This window comes from Phaethon aethereus (genome assembly GCF_964289735.1).
Source record: "Phaethon aethereus genome assembly, chromosome: 20".
Lineage (NCBI taxonomy): Eukaryota > Metazoa > Chordata > Aves > Phaethontiformes > Phaethontidae > Phaethon > Phaethon aethereus.
The window spans coordinates 1,187,160-1,199,919 of NC_138596.1; the positions used below are offsets into that span (position 1 = coordinate 1,187,160).

A 12,760-nucleotide genomic window follows, 5' to 3' on the forward strand; every position below is an offset into this window, starting at 1 on the left:
TTGCCTTTTGGTGCACCTAAAGATCTCCAGGTGCTTTTGGGGCTATGGGACTTTCAGAAAGCCCCAGACCCCTCCGTGAGCTGCCCAAGGACAGGGCAGATGGCAAAAAGTTTCTTTTGACAGGTTCTTCCTTGAGACAGGGCTGCTGATGCTGAGGGGGCTCAGCCAACAACCCGGATCTAGGGTGAGGCTGAGGCTTAGGGTGAGGCTGAGGTTTAGGGTGAGGGTTGGAAGGAGTCAAAGCCTTGGGCTCCCACTGATGTGGCAAAGGGGCTGCCAAAGCGTGGGTGAGGCTGCACAGTGCTTCCTCCCCCAGTAGCTTTTCCCTTAGGCTAAATCTCATCCAAGGGTCTAGGGTTAGCTCAGTGCCGCAAGCGGGGGCAAAACCACTCGTGTAGGTTTACAGCCCAGAGCCTGCAGCCCTTGCTGCTGCCTCACCTCCCATCGTCCACAAAAAGGGGCTGGGGCTGCCCTTGCATCTCCAGGCCCTGCCGCCTCCTGCGCTTCCCTGTGGAAACCCTTCTCCCCCACATTGCATGGAAAAGCTTAGTGAGCATCCTGGGAGATGGGCTGGAAGGAGCTGGAGCGTGCTCCAGAGGAAGGCAGAAGCTGCGGTGATGGAAGATTCTCTCCAGGTGGAGCAACAGCCCTTTCTGGCATGAGTTCTTACCCATGGCAAGGTGATAACAGCCACAAGATGACTGTGGCCATCAGGGTCCCCCGTTCGCTTGGTCTCTTGCCCATGCAAGACCCATGGGACAAACCAGGGATGTGGCTGGGGTCAATGCATCCTTTGGCAAGGGTTAAACAAATCATGCAGAGAATAAACCAAATGTCACCTCAGTTTTGGCTTGCTCCCATTTTTATTTTCAAAAGAGAAACCAACCCAGCATGCTGCTGCACTGCTCCATTCCCACTTGGCTCTTCCTGCAGTGCCTCTCCCCGGCGAGGGGTGTGAGGGCTGCGGGGAGCTGGTGGAAGCAGCAGCTCCTCCAGTGCTACCAGCCCTGCACCTGGGATGGCTGCGGGACCTCTGCCAGGACCAGCCCCTTGCATGGTGCCTTCCCCAGGAGCAATCCCAGCTCTCCCAGGCCTTCTCTAATGACAGCACTTGGTCATCCCTGGGAAGGCCTGGGCTTCCCATTTGGAACTAGGACGTCCCTTGTCACCCTGCATGGGCACCTGAGCCCTGCTCCTCCTCCCTGATTGTCCTGAGGCTGAGACCCCCGTGGAGGTTGGGCTGGTGGTCTCCGCACATGGGGAGCATGCTGCGAACGAGTGACGGTGCTTCAGTTCAGCCCAGGGAGCTGCATTTTGCAAATCCCTCAGGGCACCTCCCTATGGATGGGCTGATGAGCAGGGACTTCTCCAGGTGCCTTCATCCCTGGACTCGGTTCTCTGTTCCCAGAGGCCAGCCCCGCCGGCAGTGCCCCGTGCTGGCTCCCAGGAGCTGGGGAGCACAGCAGCGGCAGGGGCTGCCTTTCCCCTGGGTGGAGGGGGGTGTGAGAGGCAGCTCACGTGGTGCTGGCATTTGGGTGGTTTCAGACTCTCCCCAGGTCCCCACTGCCAGGCCTGTCCCCCGACTCTGGCTGTCCAGGCTGTCCATCAGCCTTTTATCCTGGAATGCCCTTTCCCTCCCGATCTTTCCTGCACCTCCTGGCCTTTCTTCCTGCTGGCTTCTATGTCCCTCCCTGTTCCTCCACCTTTTACGGTTTGCAAACCCTGCAGCAGTGCTGGGTGAGGCTCTGATTCAGCACCGGCTCCCTGCCAGCTTTGCCAGAAGGCAGAGACGGAAAGAGGCACACGGCACTGGAATAAACCACTTCATGATCCAGTCTAGACTTTACTGAGTTCTTGCAAAAACTTGGTATTAATGTTACGTTGACGTATAAAGTAGAATGGGTCCAATTTCTCAGCTGGAGCGAGATGAACTTGACAGAGCCACAGCAGTCAGTGGGACAGTGCTCACAGACCTCAGCTGCCATCTGAAAATCCTGCCTGCAAGAGCTGCTGACCCTCAGGGGGAAGCCCCGTCTGCTCGGCTGGGCCAAGGAGAAGGCAGTTCATGCCGCTGGGGCTCGGTACCATATCACAGGAGGCAGGATGCGATGTTGCCCGTGCACGTGCTGTAGCTGCCCATCACCAGCCTGGCTGGTGCCAGATGCTTCCCTGACGCTGGTGTCTCCGCATCTGCTCACAGCGGCCATGGGGAGGGTGCTCAGGGATGCTGGAACATGGGCACGTATGTTTGAGGGGAGGAAGGTGTGGGGAGGAATGGCGTCAGCCTGTCTCGTTTGGTTCCCTTCTCCTGAGCTGGGATCTGGTTTGCCATGTCTCCAGTTTCAGGCAGATGCAGCCACACAAGCTGGGGCTTCAGAGCTGCCGCGGGAGCTGCTGGCAAGCTTGTACGGCAGGTGAGGGTGGCAGGGAAGTCGCCGGTGCCTGCCGTGGTGCCCCGACACTGCAGGCAGGCTGAGTGGCTGCTGCAGACACCGCAGCACAGAGCAAGCCACGGCCCGCCAGCAGCATCTCTCTTTGCATTGCTGGTGCTGAGGCAGTGTGGAGCTTGGCTAAAAGTCGATGCAGCCATCCAGAGCCGTTCCCCGTGGAGATGTTCCTGGCCAGGAGAGCCACGGTGTGAGAGCTACATGCTGGCCATGACCAGGCCCTGGGGATGCCTTCTGTGCAGGAAATGTGGGGGGCCAGGATCTTGGCTGACAGCATGTTATGAGCTCCAAAGTACCACGTTGAGCACAGGAGCATGGGCTGCAGGGCTGGGAGCGCTCCTGCTGCAAACAGACCACCACAGCCAAGTCGTAGCCATGGGCTTTGAGCACAGGCTGATGGGAGGAGGAACAGGGGGTTCACTCCTGGCGAGGAGCAGAGCTCACATCTTCCAGCCCCTGCCTCAGAGGCGGGGGTCACTCGGCACAGCAGGAACGTGTGCCTGATCTGCTGAACCGTGCCGGCTGCTCCAGCCACGCGGGACCATGAGCACGTCATACAGCCCTCTGGGGTGGTGGGAACCGTGGAGCACATGTCTGAGGGATCGTGCATGTGCTGAGAAGCCCGAAGCCTGCAAAGTGAAGCACTTGTTTGTAGTCTGGCACCAGCTCTTCCCTGCTACCATGGGAGAGCAGCACTGTGTGCCTTTCGAAATCCTTTCCCCTCGCACGTAGCCAGTCAGTGGCAATGCCGATTATCAACAGTGCTGCTTGGAAGCAGCTCTGTACAGTGAAGTCCAAACCGTGTCCTGGTTCTGCTGTGCATTCTGGGGCACGAGCATGGCAGCAGGCCTAGGAAGGGAGGGAGATATACAATGAAGTCACTGTGTATGGATGAAGAATGCTTTCCTCCCATCTCACCCAGAAGAACCCATCAGTGTCCCTTGAAAGGCAGTCCTGGCTGTGCCTTCCTACTGTGTTGGGCAAGGACTGATGGCCCTCGGGGAGAAGGTCACACCACAGTGCTGACTGAGGGGTCGGAGAGGTTGAGCTGGCCGGTGATGTCAGTGGGATGATATTGCTGCAACACACAAATACACAGACAAGCAGAAAGAAGTGTTAGGCAGTTCTGGCACTCGCCCCCACCTCTACTTACATCCCACGTGTCCCTACAGGATATCTCTTGGGGGTGATGCAACGGCCCCAAACCTGCCGCTGTCTGAGGTCCCCTTCCCAGCGCAATCCAGGCTTGTGCAGAGGTCGTGGCAGACACTCTCCAAGCACCCTACAGCTGGGCGGGGAGGATGCCCAGGAGCGCGGCGCAGCTTCTGCAGTGCGTGGCAGCCGCGTCGCCTGCTGAGCGAGCCCCTCTGCTCTGGGAGAGCTACAAGGCAAAGCCTGTGACTCATCAGCCCAGCCCACGGCGGAACCTGTGTTTGGAGGGTCTGGCTGGGTTTCAGCATCTCTGTGGTGCCAGATCAAGCTGTGCTTTGAGGCCAGGGCGTTTCACCTCCTTGCTTGACTATCCTTTAATGCAGGTGAGGAGATGTGCAGTGTGGTTGACTTGTGATAAACCATAGCGTCAATTCCTAATGTGAAAATACAGCCTGTGCTGGAGATGTGGCCTGGATTTGGGGTTCTGTGCTCCTTGGGGATGGGGGACTCGGCAAATGCTCCCTGGGAGAGCTCCCCAGCCACAGTCCCACCAGCAAGCCAACAGGGAGAGCAGAAATTCCCTTCAAGGGACAAGAAAAAAAAAAGTCTTTTCTCCCCAGGCAGGGATTTACAACTGGGCAGTTATTTTCTCCCTTCCTCCTTCCACACTCCTTTCCTCTCCCACTTCCACTCTCCTAACTCCAAACCCTGAACTGGAAGCCCCGTCCAGCCCCGCTGCCAGGATGGGTGGCACTGAGCCTCTTGTGCTGCCGTCTAGGGACCTAAATCGGCGTTGGGGCAGGAGAGCGTCTCGGCGGGTCTCGTGTGCTGCGGTGTTGACCCTCTCCAGTGACGTTTGCCTGGCCCTTGCACCACGCTACCCAGGAGGGTCACCTGCCGTTTTGCAGGGCTCCCGGGGTGCCGGGACTTTACCCGTCTTGCGTCGGTCAGTGGCGACTGTGGCCCCTGCGGTGCTGCTGGTGGCTCTGGCACTGTGGCTACCCTGCGTGGCTCTACACCCTGCCTCCTGCCACAGGGAGGTCTGGGGTCCCCCCGAGCATTGCGTGGGGTCCTTGGGGCTGCCCTGCTCTGCCCGGTTTTGTGCTTCACCAGGAGCCCTCGGTGGGGAGCTGCGGGCGCAGGGGCGAGAGCCAGCATGCTCCTGTCTCTCTGGTACACGTGCCGGGGACGTGCTGACACCCGGGGAGCATCTTGCAGGATCGCTCATTCATTTAGGAGACTAGCTAATTTTAAAATGGAGCCTCTGAGAAATTCCTTACTAAGTGGCAACACCTCGGCCGGTGCCCATTTCCACAGAGAACGGCCGAGGCGATCCCCAAGTCGCTCTGCCGCCCTGGCGGGAGCTTTCTGTGGCTATCCATCGGTCCACCAAAAAACGCCCCTCTCCCAAAATGGGTGCAGCTGCCCCCTCCTTGCAAAAAAATAAGTATTCTAGCTAAATGCATCCTTTCCTTTCCATAGCAAAAAGGCCGGGAGGCATGTGCTCAGGGGATGGGGCTTGATTCCCGCAGGGAGGAGAAGCGACTGGGAAAGGGGAGAGGCTGTGTGACTCACTGGTGGAGTAGAAGGAGGAACTTGAGATTCAAAAAGGAACAGGCAAAAGAAAGGTCCTTTGTTAAATGTCCTGCCTGATGCAAAGCGGAGGGGAAAAAGTGGTGTGTGCATGTGTGTGCGTGTGTGTGCCTCAGTGCTCGTGTACGTGGGGCTGCTGCGGTAGAAAGGTCTAGCAGGGCAGGCTGGGGCGTTCTGGCCTCTCTGCACAGCTCCGGGACTGGGAAACGCTAAAATAACCAAGCAAAGTGGGGAATCTGGCCAGAAAAATTAAAATACAAGAGCATGGCTTTTGATTTGAAAGCATATCTCCTCCAATCACAGAGTTATCACAGGGTAACATTCTTATTTACTTTTTTTTGTGCAGAGTTCATGCATGCAATTTTTAATAATAAAAATTAAAAAAAAAGGAAAAGGAAAAAAAAGCAAGAAAATTGTCATATCAAAACTATGTTAAAGTAGAACTAATGCTAGAAGCACATATCAGTAATTTAGGGTAAATTCTGTTACAGGGATGGTGCAATTATCCCCAAACGAAACATTATAAAGCCAAGAAATTAATCAATATTAACCGTAGAAGAGACTCAAACATGTTAAGGTATGGAAGTGAAGTGAAGGCACCAAAAACTTTAAATGACAACCAGGAAGAAAATATAGACAAGAACTTAATATGTCTTTAAAAATGACTTCAACCTAATCTGGGCTCGTATGGTAGTCCCTGGCTGGTGGAAGATTTTCTGGAAGAATTGTGTTTGTTTGTTTGTTTTTCAATTAAAAATTAGGATTCCAGCTAAATGCAATCTTGCTGTAGAAAATGTCAACTTTCCTTTAAAAAAAAAAGTTTTCTTTGACCTACTTTTGGTTCTTTTGGGCCAAAAACTAGGTTCTTTCTCAGCCAAGAAGCGTTTGGCTTTGGGACAGCTGATCCTCCACTGAAAAGGTGACCTTTTCCATGAACCCCCTCGGTTCTCGACCAGCTCTGGCACCATCCCCACGGCTGCAGGGCGAGCACCGCCTCGCAGCGCCGGGCCCTCGCTCGGCGGTGACGCGGGGCGCGTGCCGTGCTGTGTCTGGGGGAGATGCCCGCAGGCTGGCAGCGTGACTCTGCGGGGGCGGATGACGACTGCGGGGCGGGGGGCTAAGGGACCTGTGCGCCTCGTTACGTGTCTGTACGAAATGTGCCGGCTCGGAAGGTGTCTGTGTGGTTTATGCGTCTCACATGGCTTCTGTGGGGTTGCAGTATCGTGGGTGGCTGCGATGGATGGCAGTACGTCAGCTCTGCGAGTGCTATTCGAGTTGCAGGAGCTGCCTATGGGGAACACATGCATCTCCTCCTGGGGCGGTGGGGATGATGTGCCGCGGAGAGGCTGTGCAGCTCGGGTGATGGTGGGCGCTAGGACGTTCAGAGTGGGGTGGTAGCTTCCCAGGGCTGTCTTGGCTCCATGGTGCCAGCCTGTCTCTCTGGCACTCCTGAGGGACCATTCTGCAGGGCTGCAGAGCAGAATCCATTTTTAAAACTCCCGACAACGAAAAGGAAAGAAGCAAGGCCACCAGGTTTGCGTCTTTCGCTCGCTAGCTTGGAGAGCCCATGGGGCTGGGGTCAGCCTGGCCTTCCAGCCCCATGGGCTCTCAGGCCTTGCCTGTCTGAGACCTGGTGTGGGCCTGCGACTCTGCCAAGCACCACGAAACAGAGCGCCTCGCTGCTTTCTCGTCTTTACAAGGACCCCAGGCAACGTGTCCCAGCATGCTACGTACTCATGGGGCCTTCCCCAGCAGGAGGGCGTTGGGGTCTCTGAGCCAGGGCTGCTGCATGGAAGCGGAGGGCACCAAATGGCAGGCTGTGACATGAGCTGGTGGCAGCACCCTCCCGCTGGCCGCTCGCCCCACACGGCAACCAGCAGGTCTGCCCAACATCACGACAAAGCTCACTCCACCACGGGCCTCCCGCAATAGCTGGACCTTGGACCCGCTAGCCTCCACCTTGGCCGCGTTGGCTTGGATGTTGGCCCCGCTAGCCTGCTCTTCACCCAACTAGCCTGGCTCCCTGGGGAATGTGTCCTGGCACCCTGGCCTCATCCCCCCATGGCAGACTGCGACAGGCTCCTCGGCAGCGGGGCACCGTTGCCTGTAGCTGCCTTACGGGTGCCACTGCTCCCAAAGCAGGGGCTGTCTTCTGGGATGAGTGGGGCCATGTCCCTCCGCAACTCTCCTGTGAGCAACGTGCCAAGAAGAGTATGGCTGGGATGGCCAAAGCACGGGGACCCCCATGCCACCTACGTCCCCACTGGGCGAGGGAAGGGGAGAGCACGGCTCCACCGCTCACCCATGGGACCTCTGGTGCAGGAGGCCCCTGGACCTGGTCAGCTCAGGGCATTGGGGTGCTCCTACCCTGGGGCAGAGAGAGGTGCGGAGTGGTGGGGCATAGGGTGGATAGCACACCACGGAGCAGGATCAGGCCCAGGGTGCTTCCCCAAAGAGGGAGTGATATGTGGGAGGTACCAGGGGTGCCACATGCCAGCTGCCCCATTGTTGCTGGGTTCTCCCCCTCTCCTGGTGCTCTGTGCCCACGGCACCGCGATGTTCCTGCTCTCCCAGGACAGGACCCCTTGGTTTCTTAACCGTGGAGTGGTTCAAACGCAACAAAACATGGGGGTCCACTCGGGACATGCTGAAGGTCCCCCAGCAGATCTTTCTGCATTTTTTTCTCCCCTTTTTTCTGTGCCTCCCACCTGTCCCTCCTCCTCCTCGCTCTTCCCACCTTCTCCCCGCTCTGCACCACCCACCTCATCTCTGTCTCCTCTCCCTCGGTCTGGGCTCAGGCCACCAAGACACAACCTGCAACCTTCCTGCGGAGCTGCTTGGGAGAGTGCAGCAGTGGGGAGGGGGGACCCCAGACATGGGGGCATCACTGGGACAAGGTGCCACCCAGGGAGCATGGCAGCGCAGGAGATGACAGGGATGCCCATCTTCCCCGTGGGGTACGGCGCATGGTTGGGGAGAGCGTGGGTCCCCCCCCATGCCCACCAGGCTTCGAGGTGACAGGGAGAGGAGCACTTTGTGTGAGATGGGGGCAGCCGAGCCCGGCCGAGGGCTCGGCTGTCCTCGGGGCTGTGTCCCAGGGGTGCTCCAGGAGCGTCTCGGGATGGAGCCTGCATTGGTGTCAAAGGCAGCCGCCTCCGTTTCGCATACAGAGCCGTGGCCCCGAGCCCCCCTGCGATATCACACACTGCTCCCCGAGGCGCCTCGAGCCTGCGGCCAGGGACGGGCCAGCCCGCCGCGGGGGGCCGCATCTCCCCGTGCTGCCGCCATCCCCCCGTCCCCGCTGCGCCTCGGGCAGCCTGGCGGGGAGCCTGCTCTGAGCAACCCTGGGCAGAAACCCGCCGGTCGCCCCGGGTAGGCGATTTCGGCAAGCCCGTCGCGCTGGGAGGTCGGGCAGCAAAACGCAGCGGCCGCTGCCACACGAGACAACAGAGTAGCCACAGTGCAGAGTGTCATACAACAGACGGCAACATGCAGAGGGACACCGGCTCAGTCTGACAGACCAACAGCCCAACCTGACGCTGAAGAGTGTCTGAAGCTCCAGCATGAGCAGACACGTTTGCACATTTGGAAACAGCTGGCTTCAGAGGCAGCAATTTGGAAATTTTCTCTGGTTACATGAGAGCAGTTTTACTCTGAGGCATAAAGCACAAGTTTGAACCAAGGCTGGGTCTTTAAAACCTCCTCTTTCAAGCCTTTGTGTCTCTTTTCTAGAGCTGCGTTACTGCTGACGATAACCAGAGAGAGCTGTCACTCCTGTGCCGAGGACTACGTCCCGAATGCTAATCGTCACAAACAAAAATCACATGTAGAGAATGTGACACGCATGGCTCTCGGTGAGGTGACAAGGTGCCCAAATTAAATCGGGGTGATCGTTTTTAGGCATACAATGACAAACAGGTACAGGAACACTCAGGAACAGGAAAAACAAAAAAAATGTTATCGGTTTCAAGAGGTCAGCACCAGTAAGGTGAGCGAAGCACAGAGAGGAACATCAGAAATCATCCAGGCAAAAAGAAAACAAAAAACAAAACAAAAACTTGGTTGCATCTCCCAACTCATCACAGGACTCCAAGCCACCTCCTGCCTGCCCTCCAGGATCCCAGCATCCTTTCAGGTACACGGGATGGCTGACTCACTGACTGACTGACTGACTGGTGACGAACATGAGCTATGCATGTACACTGGCAGCTTCGGGATGGGTGTGTGGCAGTCGATGGGATGGCAGAAGAGAGAAAGAGAGAGAAAGAGAGAGGGCAGAATTGTTCTTCTTCCTCTTACCGTATCCTTGGAGGACCTACGTCTCTTGAAGCTGGAGGCCAGGGTGGAGGTGATGGACCTAAAAGTGGCTTTCTTTTTAGGGTCAGGTTCTGCTCTACCACTTTTTCTATCCTAAAATGAATATGTATAAGTGATTAGATCTCTAGTGTGTTGTTGGAAACGCTAAATCTATTTGAATACTGCCCCGTGTCTTGTCCTTCATTTAGGTGAGAAAGCTACTGGAGGTGTCCTGTCACTCCCAGTCCTCCAAGGGCCTCCGTGACCCACGGCTACAGCACGGCCACCACACTGCTACAGCTATGGGGCCGGCCTCGCATCTGGGGCGCTGGAAACCCCTCCAGGGAGTAGCCCTGCGCTCCTGGGTGTCTGTGGCCAGGCTGGCACAGCTGACCTCGCTCCCTGGGGATGCTCTGCCTGGCGCCCTGCCCCTCGCTTCCACCGCTAGCCTGGCTAGACCAAGAGGTGAGATGCTGCACCTACCACTAAAAAAAAAAAATTGCTCAGGGCCTTGTCTGAGGCTGAATCCTAGTGCCACAAGAGAGAGAGAGGACTGCATTGAAAGAGAAGTCATTGTATGAATATTCTGTAAAAAAAGTATTCAAAAATTTAAATGACGCAGTTGTGCAAAGCTGAACGTGGTTGTTGGTGGTGTTTGTTTTTTTTTTCCAAAGTAAAACAGGTTTAAAAAAAAAAAAGGAAACTGGAATAAAAAGAAAAGGAAAAAAAAAAAGAAAGGAAAAGAAAGGGAGGAGGCAAAGCGTTAGCGCTATGATGTCATCGGGGTCAGGATGAACTCAAAGAGAAACAGAACTGAAAAATGTAGCCATTGGTGTTAGCGAGTCGGACCTGGTTAGCGCAGGCTGGGAGCACCAGCCGCCATGGTGCGGGGGCAGCGAGCCGTGGGGACCAGCCGCGCTCTGCGGCGGGCGCTGAGAACGATTCCTCCCCAATTGCTTTCGTGCCAATGAGTGTGACCTTTCCGACGGGGGACGGAGTGACCAGGTCTGGCTCTGCTACCGCACGGGGGTAACCAAAATGTATCCCGCTGGTGCGTAGAGCATGCTCGGGGATACATTTGCTCCTCCTTCTCAGTTCTCTCTTTTGCGGACATGCACAAACGGAAAGGAAAGCAAGATGAATGGAATGAAATGTCTTTTTCTTCCATGGCATCTCAGGAAATAGCCATGGCAAAACTGTGATCCCAAAAACCATTATTTTTGTTTGTTTGTTTTAACAAATAAATCTTTCCACTTGCCTACCTTCTAGCAATGTACCAGATACTAGTGCTCTGACGTTTCCTCCTGTGGAAAAGTCTTACAATGTCAAACGGCTCTTTACCATGAGGCTGTTTACCCCCACAGGGCAGCATGCTTTGCTCACAGTCCCACAGACTCTGCCCAAGGACCCAGTGCAGTATTTTCTAGAAGGTTGGCAAGTGAAAAATGGCAGTGCGACTAGTGTGCTCTGTCCCAGCAGCCTTAACCCCCTTGGTGCTGCTGCTTTTTGGAAGCAAAGGAAAAAGAAAAACAAAAAAAGAAAACAAAAATAGAGAAATGGCTTTTCCGAGACTCTTACAGTGAACTGAACCCAGCGAGTTCTCAGGATACGGCAGCCCAGCCTCGTGCTTCCCCTCGCTGCTCTCGGGCAGGTCACCTCCACCCGGGCAGCCCACCCGCACGCCCCAGCCGCAGGGCCACCGCTCCGGGCTCATTTTGGGGTTCCCAAGCCTCATTCTCTCTCTTTCATTCACTGGCTCTGCTGCGAACGGCAGTCTCCTTTAGTTGCCTAAAGGATCTCTTGCTCCTCGAACGCCGGTTTGCTTCCCCAAGGAAGAAAAGCAGCCCAGGCAATTCAGAGAGAGCCTCCAGCTGCCCTAAACTGGGGTTTGGGGGCTCAGCCCCAGAAACAATGGAGTAAGGGACATGTGAGGCTGGTGGCCCACGGACGTGCCTGCGGCTCAGTGTCACTGCCAGGCACCACTGACCCCCCCCGGGCTCCCCTGCCTGAGCAGCACGGAGGTATTTCAGGGATGGGAGAAGCTGGGGAGAGCAATGGCCCCATGGAAGGGGCTCGGGCGAGCCTTGGTGCTGACAGGCACCAGCACTGCTGGCTCCCATGTGGGGAGATGTCCTTGTCTCCAAATGACAAGAGCACGCACCACCTTTTTTTGGAGTCGGTCCGGGCATGACAAGGGCTACCACACCCCCGGGGAGCGGGCAGGGAAGGGGAGGCGATGGAAACCATCCCTGGAGTATTTCTCCAGCTGAGCACCAGGCAGGGACGCTCAGCGGCAGCAGATTAACCCTCCGGTCTGCTGGTGAGCGCGGCTGGAGCTGGGCAGCAGGGCAGAGCGCCTGCGAAGGGAGCCGCACCGGCACCGCTTGCTCAGCCAGGGCAAGATGTGGCTCCGGCATGTGGTCCCCAGCAGAGCGAAGTCCCTGTCCCGAGCACCGCCGGGGGCATTTGGGCCAGGTCTCTGTCCCGGTTGGAGCTGTGCGCAACACCTCCCGGGAGAGACGGCATCGGCCAAAGGCAGCTCCCAGGGACAAGGCAGGGACCCTACCCTACAGCTTGCCAGGCGCCCTGTAACGCCCGGCTGGAGTTACTGGGGTGTGGGGTGGGGGACAGAGGGCCCCATGCTAATGCACAGCTTTGCATTCACTGATTCGGTGAAGGAATGGAAAACGCACCTGTTGGAGATTTGCTCTAAAAACGGTTTGTCCTACCTGCAGGTTTTTCCTCCACACATTAACGGCTGCAAACGCCAGCTGCATCTGCTTCCTCCGCGCGTCCTTATGCCTTTTGTAAGCTATTTCTATGAATATTAAAAATATCCCGGCAACAATACCTCCAGCCACCAGCATAAACACACCTGAAATAAGCAGGAAAGTTACAGGGGGCAATGGAAATTGCACCATGACACTTCATTTCCTCTGTAGCACGCTCAGCAACAGGAGCATCTGCCAACCCAGGACCCCCCCGGCCCCCCGCCATCCCCCCGCAGTCCTGGAGGGGCCGGGGAGGGGAACGCAGCAGAGCAGGGCAGGCGCCGCAGGGTGGGCACCCACGGCGATGGGAGGAAGGTGACGGGGTGCCGTATGTCCGTGCAAGCTCCTGTCGGTCGGGCACAGGGCACCGGCTGTGCTGCAGCGATGCTGGGGGCAGGCATGGCGCGCTGGGTGCAGCACCGAGCACCAGGGCAGGCCCCGTCCCCCGGGGCTGTAGGACCATTTGCACCAGAAGCCCAGTGCTGGCGCTGCCGTTTAGCT

At 56.9% G+C, this 12,760-nt stretch overlaps 1 protein-coding gene across 5 annotated transcripts in view; it reads right to left on the minus strand.

The window, feature by feature from the left end:
* Positions 1-3,456: 3,456 nt before the first annotated feature.
* Positions 3,457-12,760, minus strand: part of GRIN1 (glutamate ionotropic receptor NMDA type subunit 1) — a gene marked incomplete at both ends in the record, with an annotated part of 38,174 nt that continues 28,870 nt past the window's right edge. For 2 of the 5 annotated variants that reach the window (XM_082009050.1, XM_082009049.1), the window contains 2 exons: positions 3,457-3,525; positions 12,218-12,363. In XM_082009050.1, the coding sequence (XP_081865176.1) occupies positions 3,457-3,525; positions 12,218-12,363 (215 nt within the window). Of the gene's footprint in view, positions 3,526-6,458; positions 6,663-8,720; positions 9,603-12,217; positions 12,364-12,760 lie in introns of those variants that run through there. The other 3 variants (XM_082009048.1, XM_082009046.1, XM_082009047.1) reach the window with 3 other exon arrangements.